The 20,961-nt window shown below is 31.1% G+C and overlaps 1 protein-coding gene across 6 annotated transcripts; it reads right to left on the bottom strand.

Annotated features, from left to right (window-relative positions):
* Positions 1-1,019: 1,019 nt before the first annotated feature.
* Positions 1,020-12,444, bottom strand: LOC127790674 (uncharacterized). 6 transcript variants are annotated; one of them, XM_052320267.1, is made up of 5 exons: positions 12,378-12,439; positions 2,237-3,893; positions 1,887-2,165; positions 1,677-1,790; positions 1,020-1,593 (listed from the first exon to the last, which is right to left on the bottom strand). In XM_052320267.1, exons 2-5 carry the CDS (start codon positions 2,261-2,263, stop codon positions 1,093-1,095), a joined length of 921 nt encoding a protein of 306 aa, XP_052176227.1. In that variant the 5' UTR covers positions 2,264-3,893; positions 12,378-12,439; the 3' UTR covers positions 1,020-1,092. The 6 variants fall into 6 exon arrangements, with proteins under 6 accessions (XP_052176227.1, XP_052176226.1, XP_052176224.1 ...); XM_052320266.1 differs by lacking the exon at positions 12,378-12,439 and adding an exon at positions 4,102-4,444; XM_052320268.1 differs by having other exon boundaries at positions 1,021-1,593; positions 2,237-2,369.
* Positions 12,445-20,961: the final 8,517 nt, after the last annotated feature.

Below are 20,961 nucleotides of genomic sequence, written 5' to 3'. Positions count from 1 at the left end.
TTTTTGAAAATCTGTGACGGGTGGTACCCATCGCTGATCAGCGAAGGGAATTCCAGTCACTAAATTAATTTTAAATAAAAAAATAAATATATAATAAAATTTAAATAAAAATTAAATTATTTTTTGAAAATTTGAAAGGGGAATTACCGTCGCTGATCAGTGACAGAAACTCCCGTCACTAAATAATTTTTTTAAATAAAAAAAATATATATTAAAATTTAAATAAAATTAAATAAAAATTAAATTATATTTCTAAAATCTGTGACGGGCATACCCATCACTAATCAGCGATGGGTATGCTCGTCACTAAATAAATTTTTAAATAAAAAATATATATTAAAATTTAAATAAAAATTAAATTATTTTTTGAAAATCTGTGACGGGAATGATCGTCGCTGATCAGCAATGGGAACTCCCGTCACTAAATAATTTTTTAAAATAAAAAAAATATATATTAAAATTTGAATTAAATTAAATAAAAATTATATTATATTTCAAAAATCTGTGACGGGCATACCCGTCGCTGATCAACGACGGGTATGCCCGTCACTAAATTAATTTTTAAATTAAAAAATAAAAAATATATTAAAATATATATTGAAATTTAAATAAAATAAAATTATTTTAAATTATTTAAAAAATTAAAAAATAAATAATTACAAGATAAAAGTATATATTAAAATTAAATTAAATTAAAAAAATAATAATAATAAAATTAAAATTAAATTATTTTAAATCATGTAAGAATGTAAAAATTAAAAAAATAATTTGCTTAATTAAATTAAATTAAATACAACTGAAATATAAATAAAATTATATAAATTAATTTTTATATAAAAATAAATGTTTCCATAAATATTACTATTTACCAATGTTCACAATTAAATTTTTTAATTTATATATTTTTATAATTATATTAAGAAATATTTCAATTGAAAAAACAAATTAAAATTTTAATTTTTATACAAAATTTGTTAATTAAAATTTAAATTATTTAATTGAATAGAAAAAAAATATTGAGATAACAAATATGGACACAAAATTCAAATCCATAAATTCCATTACTACAATAATAAATAGTTCTCAATAGAATTAACAATCATCATCTTCATCATTCTCATTTTCTTCATCTTCACCGTCATTACCCTTATCATTACAAAACGGATTTCCACCCGGTGAATTTCTCGATGGTCCAGGAGGTGTTGAATTACTGAATATTCTAGACATCATTTGATTCATTTGATCCCTCCATCTCAGCATATCCTGGATCTGTTGCCGTAGCTGTTCATTCTCAGTATTCATTTGGGACATCGTCTGCCTCATTTGCTGATTCTCCTCATTCATCTGGGTGAATTGTAGTTTCATTTGTTCAAAATCTTGTGTCACGGATCCACATGAACTATTATAGGTGCTACCAGATGGAGATGGGTAAGATTGATTCCCTTGAGAGCCGAGACCGTAGATACGACCTTTCTTATTTCTACCAGAGACAACTTGATAAAAAATGTGGTGCTCATTGATTGCAGGTGAAGAGGTCGAATCGCTCTTAGCTGATTGTAAAGATGCCTCAGCGTTTAATCTCTCGAACGCTTCCTATATAAATTAAAATTAATATTGAAATTTATAATTAAATTAAAAAATCATCAAATAACATACATATAAGTAAATATAATTACCGCGACAGTTTGTGATCTATGATCCACCCATACTTCTTGTCCTTGATCATTTTTTCGAGTGTGAGTTTTCTTGAAAATTTCAAATTCGTTAAGCTCGCGATTTAATTCCTTTGCCTATATAACAAATATATATGAAGTAAATAAGATAAAATACAAACCACTATATAAGTTATTAAAATTCTGAAACATTGATATAGAAAAAATAATTACCAATCTTCTTCGAGTCTCGGTGAAAGGAATGGATCCGCCTGTGTGCACTGACCCGCTGATCTCAGATGTGCGATTCTTTTTATTTTGTTCAAATTTTTTCTTGTATTCATCCTCATTCCACTTTGCTTGTAATGACCTTCGCATGGACGGATCCATCCAATCACCTTTATCAACACCGCTTTTAACTTTATTCAAATTACTCCTAAAACTTCGTTGACCTGACTTATTCCAAGTAATCCATATACGATTACTTTCTTCAGCTTGCCACTTGAACATTTTCTATAACAAGTTAAATAAAAAAGAATAAATATAAATAAAATATTAAACTGATAATTAAAAATTAGAATTACACTAATGCTAAATTCTTCGAGCCACATTCGTCGTGTTATTTCTGGAACATCATTCCACTGAAGCCAAGGTTCATTGTAGTGTCTCTTCCAAATTTTTGAGAGAATAGCTGGTAGGCCAACTTCAGGGATAAAACTATAAAATCGATATGAAATTAATCAAAACATGAATTTATGTGTGTACCAAAATAAATCAATGAATTTAGACATTATATTAATATACTCACTGATCACAGTTCTGATTACAAGATAATTCTGTTCGATGATCAGCTTGGTCTACATCTGTTGGTTCAGGTTGAGTTGGACTAACATTCTATGGTAGTGGAGAGGACGAAGGGTGTAAATGCGATGTCGGCATAAATGTGTACGAATAAGGGGTAAATTGTGGTGTAGGCTCAGGTGGGTGGGTTGTGGGTATAATAGGAGTATATCCCACCGGATATGACATCCCACCAAAAGGCTGTGAAAACTGAGTCATGGGAATAAAAGCCTGTGGGTGCGTTGATTGGGGAAAGAAGGGAGTAAAAGGGACAACATGTGTTGAAATAGAAGGAGAAGAGTGCGAGGCAATAGTAGAAGAATCTAGAAAAGGTGTATCCCTATGGCATCGACGGCTACCCCTACCCTTACTACCCCTACCTTTGCTTGCTCTGGGAGGTGAATGTTCTGACATCTATTTCAAGAATTACATTGAAAATAAAAAATAATAAAAGTACAATATCACATACATTGAAAAAAACTAATGTCCTTAATTATAACATTAAATCTAAATGTTTTTATAACATCAATTATATTTAATGTTATAGCAATATTTTAATAAATTTAGATTTTTATTACATTAAATCTAAATTGTAACGCCCCACTTTTCGGGCGCGTTATAACTTAGGACAATTCTGGGACAATAATTTTTTTTTTTAAACACTAAACTAAACCACATCATTCCTCGAATCTATCCCATAATTCCCATCTATTAATCTCGAAAGAGAATCACTATACACATCAAATGTGGAAGCAAAGATCGAAACCTGATATGTTAACATTAATCATAAATAAATTCAACATTCCTCAAAACGTTCAGAATCTAAAGTAGCAGAACTCAAATATAGGGGTTACGTAACATTCATTTCATTCTTCCTGCACTCTGCTAAGTGCCATTTCATACCTCATATATGCTTGCATCTGCTACACTTTCCTTCTGGAACGTTTGAATATTTCAGGGGCAAACCCATGTTAAATGATGAACCATCTAAGTAAGGGTACATAATGCTATGTCATGAGTGTATGCAATGTCTTTCATCGTAGGTGTCAACTGCACCCCTCATGCTACCTACCATTTTAGCGACCACCTCTTTCGAAGCCGGGGTGTATGGGTGCACCCTTGGTAAGGCAGCGGTGCCAGTTCGTACTCCCTACGGCCTCATATGCGTGTGATCAATAATATCAACGTGTGCTTATGCATTTCATAGTCATGTATGCAGTCTACGTGATGGTTATATATCAGGGCATGTCAATATGATGAAAATATTTCGAGAAAGTACTACTTACCTTTTAGAGCTTATCGGGCTACCTCGATATCCGTGCCTTGCCTCGTGCATCGCCTCGATTTACGTGCCGACCTCAAAATTTGCACAAGTCACTTCAATTTAATCCTCAAAGCATCCTAATCACCACAATTATTTAAATAAATATTAAAATCTATTTTTTTCATAATTTCTAGCCTTTTCTTTAATTTTCTTTCTATTTCTTCCTAATTTTCCTCAATAAATCCAAACTAAATATTTCTAAAATATTTTTTCAAATATTTCACTACGAAAATTCATAAAATAATATTCTTGAATTTCTGAAATTTTCTAAGGAATTTTACTCACCTTAACTTAGCATCTCGGATTTCCTCGGTATGCGTGCCATATCCTTGAAACGCGTGCCCGGGATGTTTTTCTCACCAAAATCTCCGGGATATCATTACATCTTCATTTCCTATTTTTCAGGATTTTTCAGCATTTTTCCCAATTTTCTTTTCTTTTTCTTCCTTTTCTTTCTTTTTCTTTTCTATTTTTCTTTTTCTCTTTTCTTCTTACTGTTCATCTTCCTCCTTCCTTTCACGCACCTGCACCTTCTCTTCTTCATTTCTTTCTTTTCTTCTTCTTCTTCTTCTTCTTCTTCTTCTTCTCTTCCTCTTCTTCCTTGCGCCTGCAACCGGCCAGCACCTGCACCCGCTGTAACATCCCGCATCGAGCGATAGGAAGGATCGGAACAACTTACCCTGATGGGTCTACACGAACTTCCCAGGGGGGTCACCCATCCCTGGATTACCCCAGGTCAAGCACGCTTAACTTGGGAGTTCTTTGCCAACATTCAGCCCAAAAGGTATCCAGCTGGTGTTGTTTCATTTCTTACACTATCCTCGATATATACTAACTTCTCTGGGCTCTCGGGGTATTACATTCTCCCCCCCTTAAGCACATGACGTCCTCGTCATGCGACCTTACAACTGGTCCCAGACCTTCTCCCCTTGGGGGCTGCCATCCTAGAAGCCTGCCAGAAGCCGCTCCTTGTACAGGCCCTCAAGCCCCGGCGCCACTCCCCGCCCTCATCGGACCGCCTTCGCCAAGGGTCGGCTCTGATACCACCTGTAACATCCCGCATCGAGCGATAGGAAGGATCGGAACAACTTACCCTGATGGGCCTACACGAACTTCCCAGGGGGGTCACCCATCCCTGGATTACCCCAGGTCAAGCACGCTTAACTTGAGAGTTCTTTGCCAACATTCAGCCCAAAAGGTATCCAGCTGGTGTTGTTTCATTTCTTACACTATCCTCGATATATACTAACTTCTCTGGGCTCTCGGGGTATTACACCCGCCACTGCCCACGAGCCGCTACCGCCTTTGCCGACTACTGGTGCCTCCCGATGGCCGAGCACCGGTCTCAGGCCTTGCTGAAAGCTGCTCACGCATCACCTCGGTCCCGCGCCTAGCCGTTGCTCGCAACCCTGCTCGCTGCCAGAGGCTATTGCCGCGCCTGGTTGCTGTAACAGCAGCCTTGCGGCTGCTGTAGCCGCGCCCTCCGACTCCAGCGCTCTGATCTCTCTCTCTCTCTCTCTCTCTCTCTCTCTCCCTCTCTCTCTCGATCTCCCTCTCTGGCTTCCTTTCGTCCCTCGCTTTCTCTCTCGATTGCGGCTTCCCATTTCTTGCTTTCCTCCTTCTCTTCTCCTTCTATTTATAAGCGATCCTCCCCTCTCCTCATTGGCTGGCTGTCCCTCAATGGGTCTAAGACACTCCAACCCACGTTTGGTTTGCAGGGCATGGAGATTTGAATTTTGGAGTGGCAGGGCATGGCCATTTGCGTTTAACAGAGGCCTCTGTCATGCGTGAACATATATATATATATATTTATATATCATATATTACATTAATATATATAAAATTATGTATTAAATTCCAATTTTCTCATAATCTCACTTGAGAATTTTTCCTTATTGCAACCATGCCCCCAAACATCGATTAAATTTGCATTTTAATACTGCAAGCGCAAAATTAATAATCCAATTCTTAGTTGAAAAGGACGATTTTGCCCCAGTGTCCTTACTGAGCTGTTGTTTAATCCTGAAACCTCTGAAGGGTTGCTTATTACATAAAACCGAAGCCCCCCTAGGGTTCCGTTGATTTTTCGGGAGTCTCCTACAACGATTCGATTTTTCAGCCTAAATGGCAGCTGTATTTTAGCTGTACTGAAAACTGTTCCCGATCAGATTTCTTTCGATACCATAAATTCTATCTCGGAGTGCTCTTTGAAACCATATCATTTTTCTTAGATAATTCTACCCTGAGATACTCCCTGCAGTTGATTCGATACTTGTAACTACTATTAATTCAAATTTTCAGTATCCTAATCTCATCGAAATTACGTGGCAACTTCATACGAACATGGGATATTACATAAATATTTCTAAAACATTACATTTTTATAGCATTAAATATGATTATTTTAATAACATTAATTTAATTATTATTTTAACATTTTTAAATTCGTATATTTATTAAATTTTTTTTATATAATCAATATTTTATATTTCATATTTCATTTAAAAGGTAATTTTAAATTTTTTATTATATTTGTATTTCTAATTTTAAAGCTTGTATTTAATAAATACCTAACTAACCAACAATATTTATAACATTATTTTGTAAATTTAATTTTAAAATACAAATGTTATGCATTTTATTTAAAATTATTATAATATATTTAATAAATAACTACTAAATAAAACACTATTTTTACCCCCAAAAATTGTATATTTATTAAATTTTTATATATAATTAATATTTCTTTTAAAAAAATGTATATTTTAAATTTTTTATTAAATTTTATAACATTATATTCATATTTCTAATTTTAAAACTTGAATTTAATAAATACCTAACTAACCAATGATATTTATAACATTATGTTTGTATTTTTAAATTTAAAATACAAATAAGAACTAAATTTCAATAAAAAAATTTAACTTTTTCTTTAAAATTATTATAATATATTTAATGAATAACTATTTAAAACACTGTTTTTACAAATAAATTGTATATTTATTAATTTTTTTATATATAATTAATAATTTTTTTAAAAATATATATTTTAAATTTTTATTAAATTTTATAACATTATATTTTTATTTTCAAATTTAAAATTTATATTTAATAAATGCCTAACTAACCAACAATATTTATAACATTATATTTGTATCTTTAACTTTAAAATACAAATAAGAACTAATTAAAATACAAATATTAAGGTTTTTATTTAAAATCATTATAATATATTCAATAAATAATTACTTAAAACACTGTTTTTACAAAAAAATTATATATTTATTAAAATTTTTATATATAATTAATATTTATTTGACAAAAAAATATTTTTTAAATTTTTTATTAAATTTTATAACATTATAATTTTATTTCCAATTTTAAAGTTTGTATTTAATAAATACCTAACTAACCAACAATATTTATAACATCATATTTGAATTTTTAATTTTAAAATATAAATAAAAAGTAGTTAAAATATAAATATTAATCTTTTATTTAAAATTATTATAATTTATTTAATAAATAACTACGTACAACACTATTTTAAAAAAATTGTATATTTATTTTATTTTTTATAATTAATTAATATTTTTATTTACAATTATTGATTGACATATTAATTTTTTTACACATTTTTTAATATTTTTTATATAAATCATCAATAATAAACACACAATACACAATAATATATACAAAATATACAATTATATAAACATAAAATAAACAATAACATACATGCAATAAATATAAATAACAAAGATATTAATATGAAATTGAAATATCAGCAAAAAGGAAACAATCAATAACTAAGATAATGAAATTGGCATATGAATTAAAAGGAAATAATCTATAACTAACATAAATATTTGTTATCCTAAAAACATTTAAAATATACCTAATAATCTATAACTAACGTAAATATGGGTTGGGGGGGGGGGGGGGGGGGTAAACATGGCCACGGTTCATGAACCGCCGGTTCCGGTTCAAGAAATCTTTGAACCTGAACCGAACCGCCCAAGGGCGGTTTGGGACGGTTCGGTTCCGGTTCCGGTTCGTGCCGGTTCGGTCAACGGTTTGGACCGGTTCGGTCAACGGTTTGAGCCGGTTCGGTCAACGGTTCCGGTTCCGGTTCAAACCGAATTTTTTTAATTTTTTTTTAAATATTGTTGTATTCAATTTTGGTCCTTGTTCCGTTGTTCGGTTCGGTTTGGTTTCGATTTTTAATTGTTAAATGTAATTGTAAATATAAATATTCTCAACCATATTTTTAATAAAAAAACACTACTAAAAATTGAAGAAATATAAGTAATAATTTCATTAAAAATAATTAAAACAACTAAACAAGTATGTAATATAAGTAATTAATTTTTACAAATGTGAAAAATAAAAAATAAAAAATAGAATTAGACTTAATTTCATTAAAAAATAATTACAACAAAAATGTAATACAAGTAATTAATTTTTACAAATGTGAAAAAAAATAAAATATGGACTTGGATCCTACGCATCTTCATTGGAGTCGGAAGTCGCCGTTGTTGAACCATCATTAACCCATTCGTCAGATGATGATGAATGGATAAGTTCTTCTTGACGTCGCATGTTAGCTCTTTCCCAATCATCGAGGCAAACTTGAGCTTCCAATGATTCTGGAGCCAATCTTGATCTTCTTTCGTCCAAAATGTTGCCTCCACTACTGAATGTTTGTTCAACGGCTACAGTTGAAGCTGGAACTGCAAGAAGTTGACTTGCAATAATTGCAAGAGTTGGAAATGTCTCCTTGTGCCTTTTCCACCACTCCAAAATTTCAAAATTTAAACCTGTATCATCACCAAACTCAAAAACTGTGGTTAGATAAGTTTCGAGCTCCGAATGTGAGCTCGATCTAGGTTTTTTCCTCCTTTGATCTAAAAATTTATGACCCCATTTCATTGGTTGGGAGGAAGAGGAATGCGGAGCCATAGATGGAAATGATTCTTCACTACTAGGAGCAATAACATATGCTTCATATAATTGATTGCATAAAGTTCTAACCTTAGAAATTATAATATTCACATCAATTTCTTCATTATTTTCTAATCCTAACAACGAATAATAGTTAGACAAACACTCAATTAAACCATCAAATTTACACCTAGGATCAAATACCATAGTAACAAGAAAAATTTCAGGAATAAATTGATAATAACGTAACCATTTTTCTCTCATTTCTAAAACAGCATGACAAATTTCTTCAACATTAATTCCTTCCATTAATACACCGGCCACATTCATTGCTTCTATTAAAAATTGATGTGAAGTTGGTTTATAAACACTACTAAGTGTATGAGTAGCATCATTAAAAATTCGTAAAATATTCAAAATTGAACTACAAACATTCCACATAGTTGGAAAAATAGGATATTGTGGAATATAATTTGCTGCAAAAGAACACAATAAATCTTTATATTCAAAAGATTGATTAAGTAATTTAAAAGTTGAGTTCCAACGAGTAGGGACATCTTTTGAAAAACGTTTTGGGGTTTGACCATTGGAGGTGCAAAAATGTGCCCATGCTTTTGCAGTTCGAGGGTGTACCCAAATATAAGAAATAACATTTCTAATTGGATCTAAATAAGAATTAAGTGACTTAATACCATCTTGAACACATAAATTTAAAACATGACATGCACATCTAACATGAAAAAATCTTCCACCAAAATTTGGTTGGCAAATTCTTTTCAATTCATTAATAGAAGCAGTATTAGCCGATGCATTATCAAAAGAAATTGAAAAAATTCTATTAACTAATCTATATTCTTGTAAAATTTGTTGAATTATTCTACAAATATTTTCAGCATTATGACTTTCATCAAAACATCGATACGCAAGAATTCTTTTTTGTAAAACATAATTTTCATCAACCCAATGACAAGTAATACCCATATATGAATGAGTTTGCCAATGATCACTCCAAATATCACTACAAATAGAAACATTAATATTATTGTTTTGAAAATATGTTATCAATTCAATTTTTGAGTTTTTAAACAATTTTAACAAATTCCTTTTCAAAGTATTTCTAGGAATTGATTTAAAACTAGGATTAACAAAGTTTTGACAAAATCGAGTAAAACCTAATTTTTCACCAAAACTAAAAGATAAATGATCAATTGCTACCATTTCAGCTAAACCAGACCTACAATTAGCTTCATTATAATGAAATAATTGAGGAGAGTTTGAAGAGGTAGCAAACCCGGATATTTGTGTTTGATCGCGGCTCAATCCAACCTTGAGCGGGTGCTTTGTTTGCAAATGTCGGGCGAAAGTACCATATCCACCTCCTTGCTTGAATTTGTATACTTGATTACAATAATTACAAGATACATCAAATTTACCATCTCCTTTTGGTGTTTTCTTGAAATGAATATTAAAAATATCAGAAGTAGAAATTTTTCCACCTCCCTTTTGTTGAGTTTCACTCTCTTGTGTTTGAAAATTTTGAGCTTCAAACTCAACATTTTCAACATTTCTACCTTCACTTGCCATTTTTTTGAAAAAAGTATGATAATAAAAAAATATAATAATGATAAAATAATATAGTAACAAGTAATAAATAATTAATAATATAATTGAATAAATTGATAAATAACAAAATGAGAAGATTGAAGAAATTGAAATTAAAATATTAAATGAGAGACAAAATTGAGAGAATAATAATAGCTTGAGACTTGAGAGAGAGAGAGAGAGATAGAGAGAAAGTGTGAAAAATGAGTGGGGGAGGGAGGGGTATATATAGATAGGAATTATAAAATTTAAAAAAAAAAAAAAAGTTTGAGGGGGGGGGGGGTCCAACGGTCCAATCCAATTTGGACCGTTGGGGGGGGGGGGGGGGGGGCTGTCCAACGGTCCAATTTGGACCGTTGGGGGGGGGGGGGTGCGCCGCGCACGGGGGGGGGGGGCCGGTTCCGGTTCTCCGGAACCTTGAACCGGAACCGGACCGAATTTCGCCGGTTCGGTCCGGTTCCGGTTCGGCCGGTTCCGGGTCCGGTTCCGGCCGGTCCGGTTCCGGTTCGAACCGCCGGTCCGGTTCAATTTTGGCCATGTCTAGGGGGGGGGGGGGTTGGAAGGGGGACACATTGGGGGGGGGGGGGAGAGGGAGGGATGGGGGACACGTGGGGGTGGGGACGGGCCAGGGAGGGGAACACATGGATTGTATTTTTATATCTGACTGTATTTTTAAATAATTTTATAATATAATATTTTTATTTTTAATTTTAAAATTTGTATTTAATAAATACCTAATTGACTAACAATATTTATAATATTATATTTATATTTTTAATATTAAAATATAAATAAAACTAGTTAAAATATAAATATTATTCTTTTTATTTAAAATCATTATAATATATTTAATAAATAACTACGTAGACATGTTTAAAAAAATTGTATATTCATTTTATTTTTTATAATTACTTAATATTTCATTTACATTGATTGACATAATAATTTTTTTACATGTTTTTTAATAATTTTTTATATAAATCATCTATAATATATACAAAATATATAATTATATAAACATAAAATAAACAATAACATACATGCAATAAATATAAATAACAAAGACATTAAAATAAAATTGACATATCAATTAAAAGGAAACGATCCACTGCAAAAAATAATAATTGTTAGGTATATTTTAATATTTTATATTACTCTTGTGATATATTATAGATATATGACACACAAAATAATTATCGATTTTTTAGTTAATTAATTCTCAGCATTCTTGTGCCAAAGATAAGTTAAATTAATTTATTATAAATTAAATTATTGATCATTTTTTGAATTAATAAAATTATTTTAATACTAAAAATAATATAAATTATCTAAAAATAAAAGAAAATAATTAAAATTTAACTATTACTCTCGAGTAATGGTAAAAATTACCTTTTGTTTTAACGGGCACAACTAAATTAAGTATTACAAGCAAAAGATTAGAAAGCCACGTTAGTTATTAATGCAAGATGTAATTGATTTCATTATAATTAATTTGCATGCATAGGATTCTTGTTTGGCAGCAAAATGTTGAGGGATCTATTAGTGACAGTGCAGGGTAGTACCATGCGCCAAAACTATGTCTCTACCTTGTCCCTCTTGTGTTATATTATTCGAAGCCGAAGTCCTTAAAATAACATCTTTACAACAAAATATATATCTTTATTGCACGTAAATGCAAAATTTTTTTAAAGTTACATTACCAAACAAATGACTAATTATCAAAAACTAAAAAAAAAACATATCAAACATACTTTTTTTCATTTTTTTTTGTGACAGAATTTAATGTGAAATGGATAGGAATTTGAAAATTGAAAAATCTGATAGATAGGAACTTTTGAATTTATAGGAAAATTCATCATATAATTTTGGCAACCATGCACCTTCTAAAACAGCACTAAAAGCAAACCCAGAAAGTACTTTCTAAAGAGTAATTTTTTATCCTATAAACATTCCAAATATACCTAACAATTAAAATGATATAAATAAAATATAAAGATAAAAAAAAAGAAAAATACCTCACTGCAAAAGAAAAGTAGAGCTCAAGTGTGTTGCTTTATCGTGAGAGCGAGAGAGGGAGTGCAAAGGACGGGGAGGGGAAAGAGGTGGGGATTTAAAGAGGAGGGGGGAATTTCAATTTTGAGCGAGGAAAAGCTAGGGGGGGAATTCAATTTAGCGCGAGGGAAAAGGGGACACGTGGCGTACCAAGGAAGGGGGAATTCAATTTAGCGAGAGGGAAAGGGGGACACGTGACGTGCCAAGGGGGGGACACGTGGGAGGGGGGGTGGGGGCGAGCCAGGAGGAGGGGGAGGGGGAGGGGGAGGGGGACACGTGGGGGCGGGCTAGGGAGAGGGAGGGGGAAGGGTGACATGGGGGGGGGGGGGGGGGGCGAGCGAGGAGGGGGAGGGAAGGGAGACACGTAGGGGCGGGCCAGGGAGAGGGAGGGGAGGGGGTGGGGGCGGGCCAGGGAGGGGGATGGGGGACATGGGGGGGGGGGTGGTTTATTTTAATATTTAATTTTAAAATATTAAAATATACTATTTTTAAAAATTCAAATATAAAAAATATAAATACTAATAAAAATAAATATTTTATTTATAAAATATAAATATAGAAATCATAAAATATAAGTTAATTTTAAAAAATAATAAAATATAAATATACAAATAAATTAAATAAAAAATAAAAAATTATACTTTCATTGATCAAGATATATAGTGCGCCTTTATTTATGTTTCTGAATTTACACTATAAATGTTGAATGCAGTTAATATTAATTGTTAAATTTTTTAGTTCATTTTTACTTGATACGATGTAACATCCCGCTCAAGCGATAGGAAGAACCGGAACAACTTACCCTGATGGGCCTACACGAACTTCCCAGGGGGGTCACCCATCCCTAGATTACCCCAGGTTAAGCACGCTTAACTTGAGAGTTCTTTGCCAACATTCAGCCCAAAAGGTATCCAGTTGGTGCTGTTTCCTTCCTTACACTATCCTCGATATATACTAACTTCTCTGGGCTCTCGAGGTATTACATTCTCCCCCCCTTGAGCACATGACGTCCTCGTCATGCGACCTTACAACCGGTCCCAGATCTCCCCCCGATGCATGGCCGATGTGGGATTCGCCTAAGGTGCCTACACAAACCCCCCTCGAGGACTCAGCGTCCTCGCTGAGGTTTGCCCCACCACCGCGCTCAGAGGCTCGGGAGTCGGCTCTGATACCACCTGTAACATCCCGTTCGAGCGATAGGAAGGACCGGAACAACTTATCCTGGTGGGCCTACGCGAACTTCCCAGGGGGGTCACCCATCCTTGGATTGCCCCAGGTCAAGCACGCTTAACTTGGGAGTTCTTTGCCAACATTCAGCCCAAAAGGTATCCAGCTGGTGTTGTTTCCTTTCTTACACTATCCTCAATATATACTAACTTCTCTGGGCTCTCGGGGTATTACATAAGACATGTCAAATATTATAAATTGTATAATCTCTGGTTGTGCTAATATTAGGGTTCTTCGCAAATCTTGGTTGATTGATTCATACATATAGAATTATAGAATATTACAAATAAAAATAATCTTAATATGGGCATTACTCAAAAAACAGGTACATCAATTCCAATGATAAAATAAATTTCTTCTAAGAATTTCTATATATTTTTTGAGAAGTGCTTCTTGATTTGTATAGAGAGCATATATTAAAATTACTTAAGTAATATTATGTCATTTTGGATGCATTTGTCCATATATATATGATCATTAACCAATATATTAATTTAATTTTTTTTCATATTTGTGTATATATTTTTTCTCTAGAATGTGAATGATCCCACTGATCTCTCCAATCTCATTTAAATTTCAAAATAATAAAAAAAAAATATTTTCAGATAATGATATGATCCAAATGTTTTATGATAAATTTTTTGTATTAAATCTTTATCTATAAAATTATTGTAATGTTTATTGTTTAGGTGAAAGAGAATTTATTCTTATTTCAAAAAAAAATATTTACTTGTAATGCTTGTGGGATCTATGATTGAATTTACCTGAACCAGTAAAAAAGATGGCAATAAAATCAATAAGAAGAAGAACTTACATAAGATATATAGTGCGTAGCATGCATGCTCATATCAAATTAAAAAAGTGTCATATGCTATTAATCACCAGATAAGTGAGAAAATTGGTATTATCAAATATTAATTTATTATCAAAAAAATTAATGATACATCAACAGATGAGTGAAAATTTTCTATAAGATGCATGGTTTCATTTGGACCATAAAACCATTCAATAAAAAATTGTTATATGAAAACTTGTATTCAATTATATATAATCTTTTTATTACGTAATAATATTTTGATTAGATGGCGAGTCCAGATCACATAAATAATATAATGAAAATTTTCTTCACGTTGCGAATTGTCTATATCTCCTTCTACACTTGTTTTATTTAGAGTGGATAAGATTTTGAATCATAAAACTCATCAAATTGATAAATTATTTTTTATAAAGATTTATATATATTCAGTAAAAAAATTTAATAAAAAATTTAATTTGATTTAGTTTTTTATTTTTTAGCTACGAAAATATTTTGTTGCTAAATAATTTATAGCCTAGTAACATATGAAAAAAAAAAGTGTAGAGAATAAAGTTGTAGCCTTATAACATTTCTTAAAATTAATATAGTTTTGACCATTTTTCAGTTAAATATTATTAGTAATTTGTTTTGATCTTTAAGTTTAGGCTTAAGTGTGGGATGAAGATCCAAATGACACTCTCGAGATGTTTTTTGTGTATTATAGAAGTTATATTTATATTTCTTTAAATAATTTAAAATTTTAAATTTCTTAAATAATTTAATTTTTTATAATTATTTAGCAGAGAAATATTTCATTACTAAATAATTTTAATTTATTTTTATTTTTAATTATTTAGTGATGAAATATCCATCACTAAATAAATAATATTTTATTTTTCTTTTTTAAATTATTTAGCAATGGATTAACCCGTCGCTAAATAAATTTAATTTTAATTTTTTAAATAATTTAGCAATGGGTCCATTGGTTGCTAAATAAATTATTTAGCAATGGGTAATCCCGTCGCTAAATAATTTTATTTTATTTTTTTAATTATTTAGATACGAAAAATCCCATTGCTAAATAATTTTATTTTATTTTTCTTAGATTATTTAGTGACGGGTTTGCTCAGTCGCTAAATAAATTTTATTTTATTTTTATTATTTTAAATATTTATGCTTCGCTAAATAATTTTATTTTTTTATTTTGTTTAATTATTTGGCGACGGGTTACCCCGCCGTTAAATAATTTCATTTTATTTTTTAATTTATTTAATTATTGTTAAATAAATTTTATTTTATTTTTATTTTGTTTAATTATTTAGCGACGAGTACTCCCGTCGCTAAATAATTTTATTTTATTTTTATTTTGTTTAATCATTTAGCGACGGGTAATCTTGTCGCTAAATAATTTTATTTTATTTTTTATTTTTTAAATTATTCAGTTACAGGATCTCTCGTCACTAAATAAATTTTATTTTATTTTTATTTTTTTAAATTTTTAGCTACGCGTATTCCCATCGCTAAATAATTTTATTTTATTTTTTATTTTTTTAAATTATCGTTAAATAAATTTTATTTTATTTTTTATTTTGTTTAATTATTTAGCGACAAGTATCCGTCGCTAAATAACTTCATTTTATTTTTTATTTTTTAAATTATTTAGTGACGGGTTTTCTTGTCACTACATAAATTTCATTTTACTTTTTATTTTTTAAATTATTCTGAGATGGAAGAACCCGACACTAAATAAATTTCATTTTATTTTTTAATTTTTTAATTATAGGTAAATAAATTTTATTTTATTTTTATTTAATTTATTTATTTAGCGACGGGTGCTGTTGTCGCTAAATAATTTTATTTTATTTTTTAAATTATTTAGTGACGGAACATAATGTTCCGTCACTAAATAAATTTTATTTTATTAATTATTTAGCGACGGGCATTTTCGTGGCTAAAAGATTTAATTTAATTTTTTATTTTTAAATTATTTAGTGACGGGTATTCCTGTCACTACATAAATTTCATTTTATTATTTTTTTTTAAATTATTTAGTGACGGGTATTCCCGTCATTACATAAATTTTATTTTAATTTTAATTTTTTTAATTATAGCTAAATAAATTTTATTTTATTTTTTATTGTATTTAATTATTTAGTGATGGAAACTCCCGTCGCTAAATAATTTATTTTACTTTTTATTTTTTAAATTATTTAGTGACGGGATATTTCATCACTAAATAAATTTTATTTTAGTTTTATTTACTTTAATTATTTAGCGACGGGCATTCCCATCGCTAAATAATTTCATTTTATTTTTAAATTATTTAGTGACTGGTATTCCCGTCACTACATAAATTTTATTTTATTTTTTATTTGTTAAATTATTTAGTGACGGGAGACTCGTCACTAAATAAATTTCATTTTATTTTTTTAATTATGTCTAAATAAATTTTATTTTATTTTTTATTTAATTTAATTATTTAGCAACGGGTTAAATAATTTTATTTTATTTTAATTTTTTTAAATTATTTAGTGACGGGTTGTTTTGTCACTAAATAAATTTTATTTTATTTTTATTTTGTTTAATTTCTTAGCGACGGGTATTTCCGTCGCTAAATAAATTCATTTTATTTTTTATTTCTAAATTAGTTAGTGACGGGGGTGTTCCCGTCACTATATAAATTTCATTTTACTTTCTATTTTTTAAATTATTTAGTGACGGGTATTCCCGTCACTACATAAATTTTATTTTAATTTTTATTTTTTTAATTATCGCTAAATAAATTTTATTTTATTTTTTATTTAATTTCATTATTTAGCGACGGAAACTCCCGTCGCTAAATAAATGTTATTTTATTTTTTATTTTATAAATTAGTTAGTGACGGGTTTACTCATCGCTAAAGAAATTTTATTTTATTTTTATTTTATTTAATTATTTAGTGACGGTTTATCCCGTCGCTAATTTTAACATTTTAATAAAAAATATTAAAAATATTTAGTGACGAAATTTTTCGTCGCTAATTCCGTCTCTAAATATAAAAAAAAAAAATTAAAAATTTGGTTACGAAATTTCTGTCACAAATCCGTCGCTAAAATTTAGCAACGGAATTTCAGTCACAAATCCGTCTCTAAATAGTGACGGAAAAATTCCGTCATTAATTAATGGATTTTTTGTAGTGATGTATGCAATTTACCATGTGAAATTCAATGCATGTGTAAATAATCGTTTGGACGAACCGTTGCACGAAACCAACTACTTACGATAAATCAAAAGTGATTAAAAGTAACAAGAATATGCACAAGAATTGGTTTGAACAACTCACAGTAAACTATTCACATGCCACAAACAAGTTTTTCTGATATAATCACTCACGATAAATCAAAAGTGATCAAAAGTAACAAGATATGCACAGGAATTGGATTAAACAACTCACAGGAAATCATTCACATGCCACAAACAAGTTTTCTCTGGTAGAACCACTCACCTTGGGGCTAAGTTCAAGATTCCTCAAAATGCGTGCTCGACCTCGATTCTGGTGCCAGACGCTCTATAGTTCAACTTCGAGCCTCAATGATACCCTAGATATCATATGTATTCAAAGGAAAATTAATATTTATTTTCCCAATTTTCTCATAAATTTTGTCTAATTTCTTCCTAATTTTCTCTCGATAATTCCAAATAAATACCTCTTCAAGCATTTTTTTTCCAAATTTTTCTCCACAAGAATTAATAAAACAATATTTATAAGCCTCTGGAATTTTCTAGAAAATTTTCAGATTTTTTTCCTATTTTCTCAAATTTTCATAATTACTTTTCCTTGAGAAAATTTATTTCTCCTTGATTTACTTCGAATCTCCTCCAAGAAAAATCACCAAAACTCATAAAATAAATTCCTTATCCTTTTGGAATTTTCTAAGAATTTTATAAAAATCCCTCATATTTATTTTTCATTTACCTTTCCTTTCAAAAATCCAAAATAATTATCTCCTCAAGAAATTTCCAAGATAAAAATTCATCAAAATAAACTATTCATTTTTCTTGAATTTTTGGATATTTTTGAAGAATTGTATTTCTTTTAATTCTATTTTTTCTCAAATTTTCTATATTTTCAGCATTTAAAAAATACAAAAATTAGCTCCGGTCATCTTCTCCGGCTACGACGACCGGCGACCTGCTCCAATGGCTGATCCGACGACACCACCTTGTAGCCCTCCTCAAGACAATCACAATGACACCCTCATATGGCCAAAAAACTCGCCGAAAATAGCCCGAATGGTCGATTTATGATCCGACTCCGGTGAAGCTTGGCGTTTTTCGGCGAGCTTCGAAACACCTTTAAACCTTAATGAAACTTCATGAAATTCTCCAGAAATGATCCTTAATACATGGAGAATAAAAGCCTCTTATCCCAGACCTCTGATTCGCTCCCAAACGTAAGAAATCCGAAGTAAAATTTTTGATACATTCGGCTACATTCGAACCTATATTTATACCCGTTTTCGAAGCCCAATCTAGCCATACCTGGTCAAATCAACGCCTCTATCATCCTTACAACCATTTAATGGCCTCAAATCGTGATGATTTCATGGGAATCGTCCTTCCCAAAAATCCGACGACCGCGGCCATGCCTTGCCATTTTCTGTCAAATCACTGCCATGCTTGGCTGATATTCTTAACCCATATCGGATCCTAATCAAAACCCCACATGGTGAGGCCCATTTTCATACCCCTAGACGGCCTCAACGGCATCACCCGAAGGTTGGCCGGTGATGGCATTGGGCAGCGGCGGCTATGGCTAAGCTTCCTTCTTCATTTTCTGCTATTTATACTTTGGCCCCCTTAAAACTTCCTTTTACATTTTGGCCCTCATTCTCAAGCCCCTGAATTATCCAATAATTCCATCAAGTCCCTTAAGTTCCAAAATCTTTATTTCAGCCTTGAAAATCTAGAAAAACCATCGTTTCGACCTCTCTCGGCCAAAATTAATAAATTACACTTAGGCCCGAATATAAGTAAGATCGTGTTTTTATCGAAAATCCGTTTGTTTCTTTCTGAAACCACTTAAGGGTTGCTAATTATGTAGTGACCCTAAATTGGGTCTAAGTGTTTTTAATATTTAATTTTAGCTCAAGGGCAATCTAAATGTGGGTCGAAGTATTTTAACAAATTATGATAAATTATTTTGATGGCATAATATGATTTTGGATTAATATGAAATTTTCTTGGTGCATATGATCATGAATTTAAGTGTATGGGTCTAATTTTTAAGAATTTAGGAAACTAATGTTTTGGACTCAATTTAGTTAGTGGATGAGTTATGGGCTTTTAGATGGGCCAATAAATTGTTGAGTTGGGCCTGAGTCCAATGATAAAGGAAATTTAGGTTTTATATAAAAAATATATATAATAATAATAAAAGCATCTATGCTTGAAATACCCTAGAAAATGTTGTCCATTAGAAGGGCAGATCTGCCTATTTCTAAAAATAGGCGCAACTTGCAGCCTTCTCTCTCACTTTATCCTTCTTCTTTTCTGTGCACCTAATACTGTACCATTGTTGTCTCCTATTTCATTTGGCCGTCACTTTCTTTTCTTCTTCCTTGCCTTCTTCTCCCATTTTCTGTTGGCAACTGGAACTGCGAAGGAAAGTCTCAGCTGCTTCTCTTTCGTTGGATCGACTCAGGCAAGCTCCTTCCCACATTCTCTTTAGTGTTCATCAAATCCTTGGGCAAGCTCTTGGTTGTCTCCTGGACGTTTGCAAATATATCCATATATATATATTTAAGTATATACATGTTTCTCTCTCTGCAAGTAATTTAATCTTCTTCTTCCTCTTGTTATAGCATTTCTTTCTTTCTTTTGAAATTTCTCCTAAGCATCTTGTTGTCCTTTGATGTATCGAAATAGGGCTTGATTTACTCCTAAATTTATTTCTGGAATGGCCACTTATATTTCTTTCAAGAGTCTGTTCTTCCGTAAAGTAAGTAAATGTTATATATATATATATATACATGCTCCGGCTCCATCTTGTTCTGTTCTAAGCTAAACCCACCTATATACATATAGATATATATGCGAACAGCCTCTATGGTTGCCCAGCCGAGTGACCCACTTGTATATCTCTATATATTCGTGTATAACCCTATTCGGTGAGTCCTTATATTAGCCGAAATCAGAGACCCACTTATATGTATATATGTATTCATACTCTGTTAAAATGCCCTGTTCCAGCCGAGCAACCAGTGACTATATATATACACATACACATATATACTTTGTTCGATGTATTGTGCCTATGTGAACTGTGACCCATATTTATATACACATTCATGCTATCCAAAAACCTCTTATGTATTGTTTGAATCTATTACATATATATATTTAACACCATGCGTTGCCCTGTTTCAGCTTACTGGTGACCCACTTATGTATATTTATATATATACTCATATCCAGTTCGTCTGTTTCCTCATCCCAGCTGGCCCATTTATATATATATCCATATATACTTGTGTATATAAAT

This window comes from Diospyros lotus, chromosome 14, assembly GCF_014633365.1.
Source record: "Diospyros lotus cultivar Yz01 chromosome 14, ASM1463336v1, whole genome shotgun sequence".
Classification (NCBI taxonomy): domain Eukaryota; kingdom Viridiplantae; phylum Streptophyta; class Magnoliopsida; order Ericales; family Ebenaceae; genus Diospyros; species Diospyros lotus.
This window is presented reverse-complemented; position numbering and strand designations above follow the sequence as displayed.